Source organism: Conger conger, chromosome 17 (genome assembly GCF_963514075.1).
Source record: "Conger conger chromosome 17, fConCon1.1, whole genome shotgun sequence".
NCBI lineage: Eukaryota > Metazoa > Chordata > Actinopteri > Anguilliformes > Congridae > Conger > Conger conger.
The window spans coordinates 9,439,093-9,459,710 of NC_083776.1; the positions used below are offsets into that span (position 1 = coordinate 9,439,093).

The window sequence follows — 20,618 nt, forward strand, 5'->3', positions numbered from 1 at the left end:
TGCATGCGCGCAAGCTTCCCTACTTCTTCTGCGGAACACCTCTGTCTCTGGGAGCAGGCTGGGAAGGGCCACCTCCCTCCACAGAGTTGCCACGGCGACAGCTCTGCCCACCTGCCCCTGGGGAGGAGGAATCTGATTGGGCAGTTTCACACACCACCTGGAACCCCTTGCAGAGACAACAAGAGTGATTGATTAGGGCAGCAAATGGCTCCAGCTCTCCACAGCGCGCTGGCAAAAAGGGGTTATGGCCGCAGGGGAACTTAATTAGGGAACAGCATTGATCACTGCCTGAACACTCACCATGGGGCCGGGGTTGCTGGACCCACAGGGACTGCACTGGTTGCTGGTTGGAGAGTTTCTCTTGGCTAAAAATAGCAGGGACACAGCAGGTAAAATTGATTACACTTGATGTCATAATAAGAATGGAGGCAGAAATACATAAAAACCCATTAGCATCTGCTTGATGCGATATGAAATATGACCATTTTCATGAGCGAAAAGAGGAACATTAATATTCTGCTGATGCATCTGGTTGTATTCCTAAACAATACAGGCATAGTAGCAACAACTTATTTCATTTAGCCTGGAAAACAGTGGCAGATAAACAGTTCAGGATCAAATATCAACAATGTCACAAGATAATAATGCTAAAAACTATATAATAATTTCATATATTCAAAATGTAAAATACGGCTATATCCCCTTCATTAACACCGGCCAGCCTGAATATTTATGAATGCTTTGATTTGAACTCATTTCTCTTCTTTGCCTGGAATACCAGAATGGTGGAAATGAGATGGGGAAACTGTCAAGTAACAAGCAACACATTGCTGGCAGAGGTGTGATATTGACCTACTTAAAATTCACAGTGTGGACACCACACATTTCACAGCGAGTGGATTTTTTGACAATTTTAGCATTTTTTCAAAGGATGCCTGGCATTTCAGGACATATCCTAGACTCCATCTTCTGTCCCCATTTATAATTAAACCTAGCTCCTGGTAAATGGACTTGTCAGGTGGAGGAATAGACTCGTACGCCTGTGAGCTCAGACAGAGTTACTCACCTGTCACAATGTTGCGCGCAGGTTTAATGAACGCCGAGAAGGCCGGAACGTCTGGCTGACGGTGCTCCCACATTGGCTGCCAGATGACAAGGCCGCTGGCCAATCGGAAGGTCAGGTCAGACTCCTGTAGGATACAAAAAATACAATATACTGTAATTTCACATTTAGCACAAGAATAACAGACCAAATTCAACATGATACCAAAATGCCAATACCGAAGGCATTGTATATAATGTGTCTCACTAACGGAAGACAGGATGCACAATGCTTGGGAACATCTTCTTTCTTGATTTTGATTACAATTGCCTCAGTAGTAACTGTCTTTAGATGCAATGAGTCAAACTCAAATGGAAACGTTCCTGTAGCATGTGTCACTATATTACTTACAAGTGAAATACAATTATTTAGTCAAATTTGTAATTGATAGAAAACATATTTTAATATATGTAAAAGTCTATTAAAAATCTACATTGTGTATATAGTACACTTAACTGTTGTTGTTACTTCACTTGTAATTATATGTGCATATATGCCCATTGTACTTGCATGACTATGAAGTACTCAATTTCATTAAATATTGATAATATTAAAAGGCCACTTCTGTATACATGCCATCTAATAAATTCAGTGTAATGGAGCCGCACAAATAAAGAAATATGATCCCCATCGCTCAGAGGGGAAACCCGGGCCTCCAGATCAATCCCTGCACTGTGCAACACAGCCCTCCTCTCTACAGGGATCAATAGGGTCGGCTTCTCCGGGGACAGAAATGATGAGGCAGGGAGCGGTGGGGGGTGGTGGGGGGGTTAGGGGCAGGGGGTGGGGGGTGGGGTTTTAGGGGCGGGGAGAACCTTGATTCGGCCCACGAGGGGGGCGAAGAGGAAGACGAACAGCTCCACGGTGGCCATGCTCTTGTGGAAGAACTTGGCGCGGGCGTGCTCGTCCTCGTCCAATGAGCCGGCGCTGCAGCGGGGTCCGGGGCGGGGCTGGGGCGCGGGCGGGGAGCCGGGGTTTCCCATTGGCTGCAGGAAGGCGCTGCTGCTGCTGCCCCCGCCCCCTCCCGACCACCTCAGGCCCGGCCCCGCCTCCTGCTGGCACTCCTGCGCGGCGTCCAGCAGCATCCAGTGCAGCGTGTGCAGCAGCTTGGTCTCCGCCACGCCTAGCTTATCTTGGTGCCCTGGAGACGCGCACGGGGAAAGGGGTCAAAGGTCAGAAGGATGGGGAAGGAGCTACCTTTCATCACCGACCCTTGGGGAGGGAACGTGGCCCAGGGCGTACTTAGCTCGTACACTCTCGGTAAACACATTAAAGCTGACTGTCGTGTGTTTGACCTGATGTAAGCAGGAGGTCAGAGGGTGTGATGTCCATCTCACTTGAGAGCACACTGTCAAATACACGGGGGTCAGAGGCAAACACACTGGTGCAGGGTCAATCTTGCCACGTGGACGATTGTATTGATCGTACAGTTCCAGAAATAATGACGCCTGTGATCATTGCATCTAATTTTTTGTGCTGTCCTTAATGGGACCACTGGATGACCATGGACCCTTTTCAAAGTTAAAAATTGTAATTTAAAATAATACTCATGTGCACATACCCCACTGGAACCTTTTACCTGGAGTATGTCACTTTTTTACTTTTAAGCAATTGCTAAAGTTTAGCCTGAGGACATTGGTTTCCCTTTACTTTTGACTTTCAGTACCTTGATGTGGTTTTCCTAAAAGAGAACATTAAGTTATACATTATAATTAAGATAAAATCATGTCGCATATGCCTATGTGATAAATGCATGTGCTAACTATGCATAAAAAGCTAAAAGAGCTTCATAGATAGCCAAATAATTAGCTACCATTAGTTTAGCTAATAGATTGCTAGCTAGCAGGCTAGCATGCGCAACACATCCTTTTCTCAGACTGAATATCGACACTGTATTGCTGGACATGTATTGCAATTTGGGCTGATCTTCTACTAACATTTTTACTAGCTATTTTCCATCATGCACTGCATACAAAAAATCTGAATATAAATACATTTCACTGAAGCAAATTGCATGGATTGACGGGTACAGTATTGCAAATACTTTCTATTTGGTTGCATTACCAGAATACTATAATCACAGGGTCTTCAGCAAAGGAATTGGTCTGCGCTTGCATTGTACGTTTCTTGACTGTGTAATCCAGCATCCACAGAGGAAACGGAACCACAGAATGTTTTCTATGGGTCCCTCGTTCCCTCTCAAAACTGCCTACAGTTATGTTATTTTCTGTTTTACTGCAGAAGTAGCACCTGTATAACACATAATTAAGAGAGGGCAAGCCAGGCTTCATAATCCCTGTCATTCCCTAGCTACCATGATCACCCACAGCATCACTACAAAACAGAATTGAGCTCTAAATTGATCTACGCAGTTAAATAAGGGTAACAGCCCACATAAATACACACATCATATCACACTCGAGAAGAACAATCATGCCCATCACCCCAAATTCTGTAAAAACAAGCACACATATCGCATGGCACTGCAGAATCACTAATGGACCAAAACCACCGCTAGGTCTATCATTCATCACAAAATCCCACCGCTCTCTCTGGGAGACTCACACCTCAGTCAGGGGTGAATAATCTGCGCTGGGATTGGGAAGGGGGCACAGAGAGGGCCGTACCCAGTTTGTTCCGGTTGGACAGCAGGATGGCGGTGCAGTGCAGCACGTGTGGCAGCGCGGTTTGGACCAGGTCCCAGCGAGACACGCTCTGGATGGCCTCGGACAGAGCCGGGGAGAGTCCGTGGAGCTTGTTCTCCACCAGAACCCGCTCAAACGACTGGGAGGGAGAGGAAAGGCTTTCATGCTGTACTGCTACTGTACGTCTCATTGCGCACCTAATAATTATGCTCCGTGACAGTATTATGGACAATTTCCAGTAAAATAGCAATTTACAATGATCCAGTTTCTACAGTGTTGTCATATCAGTACTGGTGTTTTTCTGAAAAAAAATGTTGTGTGCACAATAGTGCCAGTCACTCTGGGTAAAAGCATCCTATGACCATTGTTTGCGGTTAACCACTGAATGATTCTAATATACCCAAGTGATTTAACAGTCATATAGACAACACTGACGGAAGAGTGAGCCTATCATGCACTGCCTAGCAGCACATGCTAAATCGTTATTAATCATATTGATAACCTGTTTTGATGACCGTGGTTACTTACCACGCAAGAGGCTTCATATTGCTTGCCCAACTTCGGCCTCAGAAACGCACTGCAAGGACGAACACATCATCCCACGTTTTAGTTTTGCAATAACAAATTGGATATTGGAATTAAATATATGTGGAGGGTATAGCAGGACTGTTGACTTCAAGCTCACCTCAATTCCAAGAATACGACAAACGTGAATGTGAGTGCATCACTGGTTGAACATAATTTCCAATTAGATAACAACTGACAACATTTTATTTGCGTAAGTAAAACGCACACGGCGTATGGGTGATTACGCATAAATCACTCTGACACACAGACACACCAAACGGTTTATATGGTAGAGACATGGAACATATTTTATAAGAAACAATTCCAGGCTAATAATATCCTCAATCGTTTGCTTAGGCAAATAAACACGCAGATGTCGTCTATTTATTCACAAGGAACAAGTTCCCTTGGCAACTAACAGCCATCATGCAACACAGTCTTTTCCGGCTAAGCAGTGGTGAACACCTGTTATCAATCACGTAGCCTACATCACTAACCTGGTCTGTCTCCACAGGAAGGTTTGAATCGGGAACGGTATCCCCCTGCCGCACTCCTGGTCAGTGTCGTCCAAGCTCTTCCTCTTCACCATCGTGTCGCCGGCTTGTCTTCGGCAGACGCTGCGGCTTGGTCGGTCCAGGTGATGTGTCACCTCACGACATCACTATTTGGGTTGTGTGTAAAATGGCTGCAAGTACTGAGCGGGCGGCGGAGCTCCGGTTTCAGCACCACCCTCCGTGAACAGTGGCTGGGAGCGGCATCGTAATTTATCTACAGCGAAACCGTCTGGCTTAAAGACGCAGTAGCTAGGAAACATCTGTGAAATTCCTGCAGCTGAAACGGATAACATACATTCTGGGACTTAAAGGGCTACCACACAACAATATCGCCAAACACAACGGAGATCGGAATAAAATGTATTTAAATAATGAATAAATGTATTTAAATACACAAAAATATCAGGGATACACTATCGTAAACGTCAACGACATCATAGCGCCTACCATCGATAAATGCTTAGATGAGTAATATTAAAGACGCTACAAAGGTAGGCTACAGCTTGTTTGCATGTTTGTTCGTTTTTTACAACAGGACATGGCTACAGCCTTTGAAATCTACCTAAAATCGAATTTAATTGAAATTGTGTTAATAAATCATGAAGGGTTTGAAAGTTCTTGTCTGAAAAATTCCATTATATATTTATTATTTTCCCTTTAGTTAGATATGCCCATTCTCTGTCAGTTTGGAGAAGAGAAAGAACACTAAATAAGCTGAGTACTTAGCCTGTATGATCCTACTATTACTGTAAATCTCCCAACCATAGCATTCATGTGTTTCTTTCTGAAAAATAGAAAAGCTATATTTTTTACATACTACTGTAGTATGTTGATTTAAGCACCCACATGGTTTTGAAGATGAAACATTTGGAGCTTGAGGTTGTCTAAGAACCTTGAATATTTGATACTTTGTGAGATAAGCTGTGCCCAGCAGGCATGACAAGCACACCAGCGCCAGGGAAATTAGCGCAACATAGACTTATCCTGTAGTGCTCACAGGCCTATAGAAATCAGAATTATTTAACATTTCTGATAAACCTCTTTCACTGTTGTGCACAGCAAGAGCTTCAGTCGGCAGTGGGAGCTGAATAGAGCAGACAGCGATTATGTTTTGCTAAATGGTTTTATTTATTATAAACAGTTTATCTGTGTTGGTGTGAGTGTATTTCCATGATAGACCTCAGGTTTTCCACGTGCAATGAAAATATACACACACACACACACAAGCGCACACATACACATGCACACACACACACACACACACACACAAGCACACACATACACACATGCACACGCATACGTGCACGGGTCACAAAGAGTGGGTCACAATTTCAGATGTGCCAAAAAACACTTCATGCTAATGAGTTTTTTTATTGTCATCATTAAGAGCATTTGATTATCAGTACTATTTCAAGAGGAGGGAAAACTGCATACATCTACATGACCTCATAAGTACATTTACACTGGCAGAGGGGACAGGAGTCTCGCTGAAAAACACAGAAGCGGAACACACACCAGGGGCTTCCAGCAGAGGGCAGCACAAATGGCAACAGAGAAAAATATACTATAACACTATCAAACAGATGCAAGATGAATGAGATTCTCCTTTCTTTTTCAATAACATTTTTCCATTTTTTCTTCTTTTTTTTTTTAAATTTATTTGTACACAAAACAAAACTACAAGAATCCTAATGTAACTTGAATAGACCGAGGTCCGGAACACAGAGTCAAGTGTCCAAAAATAGCTGCTCCCTAAATTGAATAGTCTTAAATAATAACGATAACTCTGTTGAGGTAGCTTCTCTGATGACTGCAGGCCGTAGGCGTCTCCGGGTCCAATGGGGTTGTCTATGACCGTGTTGTCATGGGGGCGACGGGGATGGGGAGGGGGGAGGGGGGGGTCGAAGTCACATGATAGCATGTCCATCTGTCCTTCACGCAGGAGGTGAATTCACACCAAATATGGAGAACGCTCAAATTCACTGCTCTGTTTCCCTCTCTCACCACCTAAGCTATAAGCTAGTGTGGGTGGTGAGAGCATTCTGGTGGCAGATGGGTGATAAACACTGGATGGCTGGAGGAGAGCTTCCCCTTGCCCGGTGACGTGTTACTGATACTGCGCAAGGTGTTAAATAAATGCATCCCATCAGCCTCATCATCTGTGTTCATGGAGTCTGACGGTTCTTGTGACGGTCAATTCACAACCTAAAGGTGAGCCCTGCTCTTTGTGAAAGCTAGCTAGCTAGCCGTCTAGCGCCCCCATGAGGCCTGGTTTGAATATGGACCCGTGAGCACTGCCACTGCAGCCATCGGGGAAGCATGACATAATTACTAGTCTACAAAACATGAAGTATTCATCTCTATCCAATGATTGAGGAAATAACTTACTAAAAACCTTTGTTTAAAATAGAAAATAACCTCTGTTCTGCACTAAAATTGATACATGCTCATCATACCATAGTTTATTCTCGCAGTAATGCAATATTACAGGTAGAAGAAGTTATTGTCGTAGATGTCATCCCTTTTTAAAGAAAAATGGTTGAGTAAATAATGTTGAAAGTTGGTGTGGATTTGCATGATTTACCGCTGATGGGTGTTTGTAGCTGGTAATCATGCACTGACGGAAGCAGAAAATCATGTATCGAATGATTGTTGAAATCCCACCCTAGCCTTCGTAGAAAAGGATCTGAGGTTGGTAGGGACCAAAAACTCTGACCTCCAGGACCAGACAACCAGCCCCTAATCCAAAACCTCAGCCATTTTGCAACTGAATAAACATTCCAAAATGACCCTGGACCAGTGCTGGGTGGGTTATTGTTCACCTAGATCATACATAATATTTAACAGAGGGGGAGGGGGGGAAACCAGAAGAAAATAATTACAGACTACCTCCTCCAGATGTGAACAAAACCAACACACACCAATAAAGCAAAAAGAACATGTTTTCTGTTATATCCCAGTCACTACAGTTCAAGGAGGTTGTTTTAATCTTTTTTCTTTTTTTTTCAATTGGAGGGAGGGGGCTGGGGGCGTCCCCAGTTCAGGATGCCAGCGGGCTCCAGCCCGCTGCTGCGCTGCAGGGGGGGGGGTGGGGGGTGGTGAGGGGAGGGCCGGGCGGGTGGCTGGGCGGCGCGGGGGCCTGGACCGGGCGCTCACAGGCCCTGCTTGGCCAGTGCGGCGGTGACGTCCTCGGCCAGCGTGGCCAGCTGCGGGGACTCCAGCAGGTCGATGCTGCCCGAGGACGAGATGTTGCTGAAGTGCGTCGGGGTCAGAGCGCTGACCGACTGCGTCACGATCTCGGCCCCGTGGTCCACGCGTGCCCTGGCCGCGTCCCGGAACTGAAGCTTTTCGCTCTCGATCTGAAGGGGGAAGGGGGGGTGGGGGGGGGGGTGCAGAGAAAGACGAGGGGGTGTCGAGGGGATCATTTCACACGTGTGGCTGGGTTAGTGGTGCGGGCGAGGGGGCGTGGGCAGGGTTAGGGGTGTGAGCCGGGGGGTGTGGGCAGGGTGGGGTTGGGGGGTGTGGGCAGGGTGGGGTTGGGGGTGCTGCTTTTTCAGGTTCCCGGACCCTCTCCAATCAGGTTTCGTGTTGTGACTCCATGTCTCTCAGCCTTGGCGTCCACCAAGGCTCCGTTCACGGTCCGTTACCATCATCCGCGGCCTCAGAATGACGCCGCGCGCTCAGCTTATCTCTACCCGACGTCACGCCCTCTTATTCCCGCCTTCAGGGGCTTGACGGCTCACCTGCACGTTCCCGCCCCCGGGGATATGCTGGGCGTTATCCAGGGAGCCCACCTTGGCCTGGGCTTTCTCTTTGAACTCCAGCTTCACGCTCTCTATGCGCACATGTCCACCACCTGGGGGGGGGGGGGGGGTAGACACATTAACATTGTGACTATTCGTATATCGATACATAAAACTCCATCTGAAACACTGTCGCTGAACCAAGTTGGTCTTTCTCACAGGTCATTTAGTTGTAAAATGTTCAATTTAATAATAATAAGCATTTTTCATTTGGAAGAGATATGCCCCTTACCAACTATTTTTTACCCTTTGGGCTATCTAACCATAAGAGTTCACAAACACAGTAATGTACTGTTATGTTTAGACAGCCCAAGGGGTCGTTCTACATTCATAAGATAGTGAAATTGTTTTGGAATTATATGAATAAATCTAAGGCAATTTGTTCAAATTGAGTTCACCCCCAACCCATGTCTGTGCCTGCTCAGTGTTGATTCTAGTATTTAAACCCAAAGCAACAGGGGATGTTTTTTGCAGGTTTCACATCTGCTAAAAAAATGTGTTTACAAGGTGTTTGAGTACATCTGATATGTGCATGCATAAGTATTAGATCTGTAGCCTTCAAAGAATTGCAAACCTTGAATGTACTTCAGAGAGGCATGGATGGAGACAGGCATGGATGGAGATGACATCTCACACTTTATTTAGACAATTATGACACTGTATATTGTGTGGTATATGTTATTTTGTCCAGAGTACATCTCAATTTGTGCTGCCCTTGTCTGTAAGCCCACCTCCCCCTACTTTTTTGTTGGTTGGTTTTGTTGGTGTTGTGAAATGTTAAAAAAATATATTGATCACAAAAAAGTTGTACAGCGATAATAACGATAATACTCAAACAACGTGCAAATGCAACTTGTAATAAGGAAATCACTGCCAGTGAGTGTTACATTTGGGTGATATTACTATCAGAGGGAGGAGTGAACTTGTTTTCTTGCAGTGAGCAGGATTTGATTCCAAAGCTCCACTGGTGACAGAAGGGCATGTAGGACATTAATGGCATTTGGCAGACGCTCTTATCCAGAGCGATGTACAACAAAGTGATTTAAATTACTTGGAATGTGTTCTGAGGGCAGCATTAGGTGTGATTGGTTCTATCAGGTGCCCAATCAATAAAGCAAGGAGGTTGCAGTAGGAAGTGCAAGCATGATCTCCCATTAAGACCTACGTTATGTTTGGTCAAGGACCTGACAAAATTACAGAACAAGAACTGAAGACTGCCAATCCCCAAACCCCCTAGACTCATCTTTTTTTCTTAGTTTTTTAAAGTGAACAAAGCTAAGAGAAAATTAAAGGAACTGGCAAGCCTTGAACTCAGAGACCATCATGCGAACAAATTTGGCATATGAAGCTGTTGTCCTTGCATGTTGAATACTGACTCCACCCGTTCCTTTTCTTTTGATTGAGTGTCTGATAGAAGCAATCACATCCAACACTGCGCTGAGCACACATTCCAATAAATATAAATCCTATGTGAGACAGAGGGCACTGTGCCTATAATCACAATCGGGACAACACAATATCATTAAGATGCAACTGATAAGACCTTTTCATGTCAGGTATAATCATTCCAGAACCGTTCATTTCTTTTTTCGACCTTAGAGAAAGCATTCACTCTGTTCATTAATTTCACAAAGGAACCAGTTTTATTGAATTTTACTCTCTCATATTAATTAAATCTGATCTCAGAGACATAAGTGATGACATCACATAAATAATACAACTGTGTAAAAACACGACTGCCCAGCAGATGGCGACATAGATAGCCAAACCTATCCCAGAAATGCATGTATTTCCTTTCCACGGGAAGATGCCTCTTGAAAGCAAATGTATTATGCTACTAGGAAAAGAAGAGCTATGAAATATGTCCTGGTAGCATTCTGCGTAATTCAATTATTGTCCAGTTTAATGTCTCCCAAAATGCCTCTGCGTTTTTGTCCATGCCGAGGATTCAAAAGCAAGCAGTCACTTACAACTGCCATTACATAGCATTATTGATTTACTGAGCAGATGCAATTATCCAGAGTAACTTACACAGCTTTTTTACATGCTGTCCACTTATAAAGCTGAACACTTACTGAAGCGCTTCAGATTAAGTACCTTGCCCAAGGGCACAATAGCCGAACCCCACATGAGATTTGAACCTGACACTCGTCTAGTTCCTCCTCCTCCACATTAGACTGCCCCTCTCCCCTCTGACTGAGTTAGTGGGCTGGAGGTGTAACTGGTTACCTGGTCGATGGCGGATGTTGTCCAAAGATCCGCATTTGGAGGTCACATGACTCAGGTCAATCTTCTTTGTCTGGATTTGCACCTGTGGTTAACACAAATGTGTACACACACACACACACGGACACGGACATGGACAGGGACAGGGACACACACATGCGTGCACACAGACACACACACACACACACACACACACGGGTTCTTTTAGGTTCAGCTGAGACGCAAACAGGTTTCCAAACAACAGTAAGTACACACCCCTTAATGCAGTCATCAAGAGGGATCCTGGCCTGCTGCATAATCATGTGTTTTACATAGTAATTAATTTTCTGATTTAATTATCATTCTAACATTTTAACAGCCAATTTACGCATTTACAGCACATTCACACGTCTGTATGAAATCCACTGCCGCCTCCACACATCAATGAAGGGGCTTACCATACTGTTGCTAGGGAAAAAAAGATAAAACTGCTGGTCTCTCTGCCTCATCTTAGGGCAAGAAGCCACCGGCCATTTTGTTGGAGACAACAGGGATTCGAATCCAATGCTGCTGCATTTAACTCCACTGCCATTGAAATGAGGGCACCCGGCTAGCCAATCAGAGAATGAGGGAGGACTCAATTCAACCGCCCACTTAAGCACAACCTCACTGCCAAACACGCCAATAAGTCACTTTGCTTAGGTCGGGTAGTGGGTGAGGGTGTGCAGAAATGTGAATGTGCCTTTATGCTGGAGCTCGCGCTGCTTATGGAAAATGCTACCTGCCAGCTAACCAGCTATGCCGGCTAATCCCTCACAGCAGGACCAAGCCTCAAAAACATATTTACTGTAAAATGTAAACACGGTTCTCAGTGGCAACATATGGCCAACCTGTGAAAGGAAAATGAAGTGAACATGCCGTGATAACCACAACACGACATCACGTGGATATGGCGCAACACAGTCAGTCGCAGAGAAGAGAGCCACAGAAATAGACACAGGTGCGATGTGGCACACAGCAAGGCATGCACTACTGGACAGACGTAGGTGTCAAACACACTGGAGGACACAGTGACAGAGAACAGCTATCGAGTGGGGGGAGGGAGGGGGTTAACCACCCCCCGAGAGAGCAGTCCGCCTCCCTGCCCTCCCGGTTATGTGCGTGTGCTTCTATAGCACACGCTCCTGGTTCAGAACTCAACCGCTGCCCCTCTGCTGTAACGTAGTTATGGCCTGACCATGCATGACAACACTCTGACGAGGTTAGTGAAAGAGAGAAGACTTTGGGGCGAAAGGCGGCCATTTTGTGTGACCTCCCTTCCACCGACAGGTGAGCGAGAGTGGAGAGAGGACTGCACTCACACCGATGAGCACAGTCTGGGTGTGCAAACACTCACGTTTCCTCCGCCTGCCGCATGCTCCTTTTTGTCCAGGGAGCCACACTTAGACTGAATGTGGCTAAAGTCCAGCTTTACACTTGGGATAAGAACCTGGGGATGACATGGCATTTTATCCACACTCTACCTGGCCTGACAGTCTGACCCTGTCCTCACCGATAGACTCACTGTGCAGGGCACAGCCTCCAGCGCTGTGGTATTCCTGGCGTGGAGATAGTGCTCTTGTTGTTCCCCGTACCTGAACTTTCATTAAAGTTTAAACGGATTACTTATAACCAGGACACCCATGCTACTAAGCTTGAGGGAGCCAAGCTATGGTGGGTGTGTGTGTGCGTGTTGTGGGGCTTTGTATGATTAAAATGGACTGACCTGAATCTGAGATGGACCCATATTCTCAGTCCATTTTTCTATCTTTAATGTAAGATTTAAATTGCCACAGGATGGATATAGCCTTATGTGGCTCTTAGGCCCCAGTGCTATATTATTTTGTTGTTCCCATTGCGCAGTGGTATTGTGTTTGGTTCTGCCTAATGTCCCTGATCGGACGGTGTCGGGCACTAGAGACAGTCTAGACAGCTGACAGACAGTTTCAGCAACGTGTGAGTGACTGACAGTGACTGCTGCTGCTGCAAGGAGACAAAACAGTTTTGATTGAGACACAGACAACAGAGAGCCAATACTGGGCCCTGGTGCAGAGCCGTCATCAGACACATCCTCAACACACAGCGAGGAGAGGGAGAGGGGGAGGGAGAGAGAGAGAGGGAGAGAGAGAGAGAGAGAGAGAGAGAGAGAGAGAGAGAGAGAGAGAGAGGGAGAGACAGAGAGGGAGAGAGAGAGGGAGAGAGAGACAGACAGAGAGAGAGGGAGAGGGAGAGACAGAGAGAGAGAGGAAGGGAGAGAGTGAGAGAGACAGAGAGAGAGAAAGAGAGGGAGAGAGAGTGAGAGAGAGGGAGAGGGAGAGAGATGCAGAGAGAGACAGAGAGAGAGGGAGAGGCAGAGAGAGACAGAGAGAGAGGGAGAGGGAGAGACAGAGAGAGACAGAGAGAGAGACAGAGAGAGGGAGAGGGAGAGGGAGAGAGAGGCAGAGAGAGACAGAGAGAGAGGGAGAGGGAGAAAGAAACAAAGAACTTGAGTTTGACAATGAAGGAAACTCAAACATAAGCAGAAAAAGAAGTAGGAAAGCAGGAGGGAGACTTCACCAGCCCCGGGCCGGCGTTTTTGATTTAGCCACGGTCCCTTCTGGAGACTTGGCCCGCTGTGTAATGGTGGAGACAGCCGAGCCCAGGGTGCCATAGCTGGCTTCTGGCCAAGACATGTTCAGTCTCAAGAGGTGCACATCACTCACACTGCACTTCTCACCCAGACCAGAAAAATCCCATGATCCTCCCCCCACGTTTGGTATCAGCAAAGCAGTTTTTTTCATGTACTGCTAAAATGTTGGCACATGTATAACGCCGACAGTGGCAGAGGCTAAATACATAGAGATTTGGGATTTGGGGGAGGGTGTGAGGGGGGGTGAATCTTCAGCTGCCCCCTAGAGGAGCAGCACACTCCAAACACACTAGTCCACCCTGTTAACATGCAGACCAAACATTTTCCTGTCTATGCGTCATCTACAAAAAAAAAATCTGACAGCTTTAGTCAAACAAAGGGGGAGGGGATGAATCTTTCAGCTGATGGACTGACCTAGCGTCCAGGAGGTCCTGGAAGGTGACGGCTATTGAAACGGCTGGTCCTTTGAAGTGAGGTTGAAAGGTGTTAATTTGCTAAGGCTGTGCATGGTAAAAAGCTGCTTGTTTAGATCAGACACAGAGCACACTGGTGAACTGTTGATGGCATTAATGTGAAAGCCATCAACACCTGCCATCAGTCAATGTAAATATATACAGCAGTAAAGCTTGTATATATTTGAGACGTGATAAACACGCGATGACACTTTGGTTTTCAGATGAGCTTCTTACTGAGTGTGTGTGTGTGTGTGTGTGAGTGTGTGTGTGTGTGTGTGTGTGCGCACGTGTTCATGTGTGTCTGTTGAGACAGAGAGAGAGGTAGAGGGAAACAGATGGAGAGGGAAAGAGTAAGAGAGAAACCAACAGATAGAGAGAGAGAGAGAAGGAGGGATGGATGGAGCAGTACATACATTGCCACCACGGGGAGAGTGCTTCAGGTTATCCTTGGAGCCACACTTTGCCTGTATATGACTGAAGTCCAGCTTCTTGTTTAAAATCTGAATCTAGAAAAATACAGAGATATGTGGTTCTTTAATGCAGGCGGAGGGCAGGTCAGTCAGATAAATGTTTGCGTGCTACACAGGAAGTGCATTGATGAGGTCCGGGAGGAGCATGTGAACAGATGTTGTGTGCAGATACACATGTGCTCTGTGCGAGGAAGTGCGTCAGTCTGTGTGTGTGTGTTCACAGGCAGGCAGACAAACAGCACAAATGAATACAGGTCAGACAACATGAGGCCAACTACACTGACCTTAACAGGAGGGCAAGATGTTGAGTTTAGAGCACCCGGCTGACTTGAGAAAACTGGTGGGGCGGTTATTGAATGTGATAGGGGAGGGGGAGGGGCACTGGGGTTCGACTGGCATCTATCGAGAGGGGCTACACAACTGAGAGGTTTTACAAGTGTGGGGCAGCTATAGCTTTTGTAGAGAGCCATTAGCACACGACTCCTCTAGCCTCTGATGTGTGTCTGGGACATGCCTCGCTGTGCTTCACGCTAATAACGGATAAGCATTAAAGCAAAAAGCCCGATGTGATCTCCCTCAGCACAGACTGGAGGACAGAGCCCCAGGGTTTCGGATGGAAGGGGCACGTCCCCCCATCTGGAGGGGGAAATGCACATCACAGAACCGTGGAACACAGAGAAACAGATGGAGACAGATGAAAGAGGGGTTACACTTTGGGGATTGGGTTGGGGGGCGGGGGGGGATTTGGGGGACTGCAGCTTTGACTCCGTGCTGCTGGAGGACCCTGAGAGCAGAACTGTACGGACACGGTTTGGGAGATACGCGTCTCGGCTCCCTGCCTCCCCCCAGCTCTGATCTCTGCAGAAGGAGCTCACTGCAGTGCCTGCCACTCACGAGCGACACACCCTAAGGCTTAGTTCTGCCACACTTTCAACTGGCTCCGGACGGGGGAGGTAAAGCCGCTCCGGGCACACTGCGGCAGTCGGTGGGACGCGGCGGGAGACACCGAGGAGGCTGGGCGGCGAATGAGAGCGACTGCACGCAAAATAACACCTTTCAAAGACAACCCAGTGCATTCTGGGTCTCAGAGGACAAAGGAGCTGAGACAGGGAGACAGATGCAGCCGTAGAGGATTCCCTGTTCCGAGCGCGCTCAGTGCGACTCCACTCCCCGCAGACACTGACGAGGCTGCACCTGTGAAGCTTCGCGCCAGGGCTGCCGTAATAGACGGGATAGCGCTGCTTCACAAAACCTAAAATGGCCACCGTATCCATTTGCCCATGAGAGCCGCACTGATTTGAACCAATCGTTGTGCTTTGCTGCAGAGACCAAAGACAGTAAACAACAGCTAACTGTAGTTTCAGCCATTATACTGGTTCATGAAACCTCAGTCTGCCATTAACAGCTGTGGAACCTATGATGCCGCAATACCACCTGTGTCCACAGGGGGCCAATGGAGACCAGATGAAAGGATGTGTGTCGTAATGGAAATAACGGCTGCCCTCACAAAGACAAAGCGTATTTCCAGGCTGGTATATTCTCATGTGAACTGCCAGTTGCTACGGTTTGATTTGGATTAATTTGGGTTCTGGGACAGGAGCCCGTTGGACGGACATGAAAGTCAGGTGGATTAGGGTTTTGTGAGCAGAGACAAAGGTCCAAAGCAATAGGACGAAGATGAAATAGAGAATTTATGCCAGCCACCAACGCATTAAACACGCATGATTGGCTCCATCAGGGCAATTTGGCTCCGAGGCACCGTCATGTCAATCAATCACCGACAGAGACTCTGCCAGCCCTGGTCACATGACTCCAACCAGCCCCGGGTTACAGAAGAACACTTGCACACCCAGCTGAGGCTCTCCTGAGCGATGCGTGTGTCACCTTTATGTGGATCTGCCATGTCATAAGCTCAGAGACCCGGCGGTTCATCTTCCACACGGCCGGGCACGCATCATTGCCGCGCCGTTGAGCTCACCGTGCACCGTGTCACTTCCTGTCTTTGTCAGGCTCTCTAAACCCACACAGACGGTTGTCATTCGCGCTGCGGCACCTGGGGACAGTTAGAGCGCTGTGCCCTCCGTGGGGAACGTTCTGGAACGTTCCCCTTCAGGCTGTCAGCTAAGGCCATGCAGGGACAGCTGCCCTCTGAGACGACGCTGAATCCTCTCAGCTGTGACCCCCTGCCACCCTCCACCGCATGCAAAGGATTCTGGGATGTGTCAACATCGTCCGACCGCGAAAACATCCTGTACGAACTCCTCCTTCAACAAACACTGCGGTGTGACCAACAGCAGCACTTCATCGGGGGGAGCTACGTATCAGACCAATCAGCACGCAGGGAGGGAGGGAGGGGGTGTGGTCTGAGCCCATTGCTGGCACTGTTTGGGTTGCAGTGACAGCACTAAAATGGAGGTCAGAGCAAGAGAAGAAGCTGTCAGCAAAAGAGAAAAGGGGATGAAGTAGAGGAAGGGAGAGCGAGAGGAGACAAATCGTTCCAAGTCTTGGCTTGCACCAATCCTATATGGCCAGGAATTTGCCTTAGAAAACTACAATCATTATTTGATTACCTTTACAGATAAGACTGTATTGCTTCTCAATATTTGTCTAACTTCTTTCATCCCAAACCCAACTATTCTTCCTGCTATCTTGATAGATACAGTATGTCTTATAGCTGATAAAACCACACGGACATATTTGCCAGGAAAATATTGGCAGTACAACCATTGCTATTATTGTAAATGAAGATTAGATTAAGATATTGTGCTCTTGGTTTTATGAAATAATAGTTTTCTTTTGTTAATCAATAATGAAACATTATTTTTCTTCTCCCACTTCTGAACTAGCTTATCCCCAACATTAGGTATGATGGGAAGGACTGTATATAAATGTTGTAACTAAATGTGACTGTCCTACTTCCAACATCCCTTTCAAACTGACAAAGTAGATTTGTATGGTTATTATTTGCTTTGCAAATGAGCCACGGATGTCCTAAGCGGGTCCGATTTGATTTGAACCGATTTCAGCATTTAAAACATTCACACGTACATTCACACTGTGGCATGATTTTCTCAGACACGATGTACCTAAAACTCTAGGCGCCGGCGTCAGTGTGGGGGAAGGACAGAGCCTGAAGGACAGAGAGAGAGGAAGGCAGGGAAGACAGACTGGGCCCGGCCACATTCTGGCCTGCCCTCCCTGTGGCACTGGGTCTACGTCAACCCTGGACCACCCTTCCCCAATCTCAGGGTTACCAGAGTGTCCCGTATGAGGGGTAGTGTACACACCCACACACACACACACAGAGACATGCACACACACACACACACACACACACTCACACACACACACACACACACACCCACACACACACACACACACCCCCCACACACACACACACACTCACACACACACACACACACACACCCACACACACACACACATACACACACACACACACACACACACACAGACACACACACACACCCACACCCACACACACACACACACACACACAGACATGCACACACCCTGCCCCAGCCTCTCCTCTAACGTTCGGTTCCTCTCCCCTCCGCTGCACTCGTAAACATGTCAGAGTAATCCACGCTTCCTCAGTCTGGTCACGGAGCAGGACCGTCTGTCCCGCCAGCAAGGACGGCCGGACCGTCTGCCCGGGACCCGCGCGGCCCTGCCCGCTTTCAGCCGGCCGGGCGCTGATTTACGACCCCCGCAAACCCACACCGGAGCCCAGCCAGAGCAGGATGGGCTGCCCCCGCCGAGTCTGGGTCCTCCCAAGGCCTCTTCCTATATGCCAGCGGGGCACTTTCTCTCTCTTACCACTGCGGCCCCAGGCATGCTGTGAGAGTTTCAGGCTGTGTATGCGGTGGAGCATATTGAGACCAATGTTTTCATTACACAAGTTAATTTTGAAGAAATAGGCCTTTTTAAAAAGGAGCCTGGGTCTGCTTGCGTCTGTGTGTATTAAGGTTTTTCCCGTTCCACGCTAATGAGGACACTCTGACGCGCCATCAAAACTGATCGCTTGCTGGACCCCGTCGGTCATTTTGGTTTCAGTATGTGGAGGACTGTGGTGAAAGAGTATGAAAGCCGCTTTGCGTTGCGCTCGCATGAGTCTAAAGCCAGTCCAGCTCCCAGCCTTTGCTCAGTCAGAAGCGGGGTTTTGTAATTACGCAGGCTGACAGGCGCTAATTATGATTCTCAGGGCGGGCGGAGCCAGCCAGACTCCCCTGCGCTGTGTGTTTGGGCTGAAAGGATGGAGTCAGTGTGGGGTGTAGCACTGCATCAGCACCTTCTGACGGTCTTCAACGCGGATGAGAAGAGAGAGTGAAAACATGGTGTTGTCATTCGCAACTGCATACTCACCCTGGTAAGGTCATGGGTTTATTTTCACAGTCGTTAAGCATTTGAAAGCCAAGAAAACAGTATAGTGGACAAGCGCAAATCAAGTCAATTGCTTAGAGAGTAGACTCTCATTCCAAGTGCCCGCTAACACAACCTTGGTCAATGCACTTATTTGCTTCGTGTAAATTGCTTTTGATTGGAGTGCATGCTCCAGTGAATTAATGAAATGTTCTGAAATCAAACTTTAAACTGTATGGACAAGTGCCGTTGGTACTGTAAGGGCAAAATTCACCCTGCCAGTCACCCTGCAATAAGGAATAGATTGTGGGACCAGTAGGTGGCTAAGTAAATATTATGGACAAACAGTAAGTGTTTACCCGTAATATTTCAGATAAAACTAAACTCCGTAAGGGATGGAAAAACTCAATGACTGTGGGAGGGGCTGTTCCTGCTGACCCCAGCAGTGGGAGGGGCGGGGGGGGCAGAGCAGGGCGGACCCTCACCTGGCCCCCTTTGGGCTGGTACTTCATGTTGTCCGTGGAGCCGATCTTGGACCGGACGTTCTTCAGGTCGGGCAGCGGCTGGTTGAGCACGCGCAGCTGCTTGGACGCGGTGGCGGGGGACTTGGGCGGCGTGCGGATGACGGCCACCTTCCTCTCCTGGGACAGCAGGCTGAGGGAGCGGGGCGTGCCGGGGGTGCCCGGCGTGCGGCAGGAGTAGCTGGGCGGGGTGCCGGGGGTGATGGGGGCCGAGCCGGACGTGTAGGGCGGGGAGGAGCCGCTGCGGGCCGAACGGGACCGGGCGGACTCCGTGCCTGCGGGGGGGGGGGGGGGGGGGGTCGCAGAGGTCACGCAGGGGTCACGCAGAGGTCACATGTGGGTCGTGTAAGATTCTCAACCTGCCGGTGGCTCAATTTCGCACACCATTTCGCACTCAGCCCAATTGATTTCAACGATTTGCATTGACATGTTTAAAACAGTGAATTCAATATCTGTGACCCAAATCGGTTGAGCCTGAAACCCGGCAGGCCATGTTAAAAATAGGCAGCACTGTTGCTTCAGTCAGTTGAATGGAAGTCGGTGACCGTGAGTAAAATTCGATGAGAGAATTCCTCTTTCATCGCCACATCACCAGCGTTATGCCTGGAGGGAAGCTCTGTTTATAAGATAAGATAAGTAAAAGTTCATTAGATACTTATTGTTGCTTGTCTGTTTCAAACACCTGCGAGCTGACCAATCCGGAAAGCAAAGCAGTGTTGTGCTTGTAGCTTCAGGTTAATCTCTCTCAAAGGGGACAGTCTATGGAGGCAGCACACTGGGGTCAGTATAACTGGCTCGTCCATTTACCTGACTAACAACCTGGTTTGATTACAAGTTTGACCCAATGTCCACCTGTATCCAGCAGACGACTAGCTAGCAAGTTAGCAAATAACTATAAACTGCCTGAAAACATGGGTCAGTCTCTATTTTTACATAATATAACTAGGAATTGAAAGCACTCATGTTATGACAGCTATTTATAACAGCTAGCCAGCCACTATGCAGCTAATTCAGAAATAATAATATCTGTGCATTAGCGACCATATTTTTTTGTATAATTTCATAGACTTTTTAATTTCATAAATAAGGATATATCGACTCAAAACTGGCCAAAATAAGGAACCTTCATAAGCAGTGAACGCAGGGCAAGACTGAATTAGAATCTAAGCAAACGGGGCTCAGATGAGCCACAAAAAAAAAAAGTAGGATCCCTATAAAACAAGGAAAATTCTTGGTTGCAAAGAAGTC

General features: G+C 47.4%; 2 protein-coding genes across 6 annotated transcripts in view; both read right to left on the bottom strand.

Moving 5' to 3' along the window:
* Positions 1 to 4,942, bottom strand: part of LOC133116881 (protein unc-80 homolog) — a 58,798-nt gene extending 53,856 nt beyond the window's left edge. Inside the window, exons 1-7 of the mRNA XM_061226885.1 lie at positions 4,812 to 4,942; positions 4,276 to 4,324; positions 3,730 to 3,886; positions 1,918 to 2,243; positions 1,067 to 1,190; positions 301 to 365; positions 112 to 166 (exon numbers count right to left, since the gene is read on the bottom strand). Of these exons, the coding sequence (XP_061082869.1) occupies positions 112 to 166; positions 301 to 365; positions 1,067 to 1,190; positions 1,918 to 2,243; positions 3,730 to 3,886; positions 4,276 to 4,324; positions 4,812 to 4,903 (868 nt within the window). The 5' untranslated portion in view covers positions 4,904 to 4,942. The remainder of the gene's footprint in view (positions 1 to 111; positions 167 to 300; positions 366 to 1,066; positions 1,191 to 1,917; positions 2,244 to 3,729; positions 3,887 to 4,275; positions 4,325 to 4,811) is intronic.
* Positions 4,943 to 7,985: 3,043 nt separating this feature from the next.
* Positions 7,986 to 20,618, bottom strand: part of map2 (microtubule-associated protein 2) — a 98,367-nt gene continuing 85,734 nt past the window's right edge. For 2 of the 5 annotated variants that reach the window (XM_061225907.1, XM_061225906.1), the window contains 6 exons: positions 19,335 to 19,645; positions 14,413 to 14,505; positions 12,273 to 12,365; positions 10,901 to 10,982; positions 8,612 to 8,724; positions 7,986 to 8,227 (listed from right to left, as the gene is read on the bottom strand). In XM_061225907.1, the coding sequence (XP_061081891.1) occupies positions 8,021 to 8,227; positions 8,612 to 8,724; positions 10,901 to 10,982; positions 12,273 to 12,365; positions 14,413 to 14,505; positions 19,335 to 19,645 (899 nt within the window). In that variant the 3' untranslated portion in view covers positions 7,986 to 8,020. The remainder of the gene's footprint in view (positions 8,228 to 8,611; positions 8,725 to 10,900; positions 10,983 to 12,272; positions 12,366 to 14,412; positions 14,506 to 19,334; positions 19,646 to 20,618) is intronic. The other 3 variants (XM_061225908.1, XM_061225910.1, XM_061225909.1) reach the window with 3 other exon arrangements.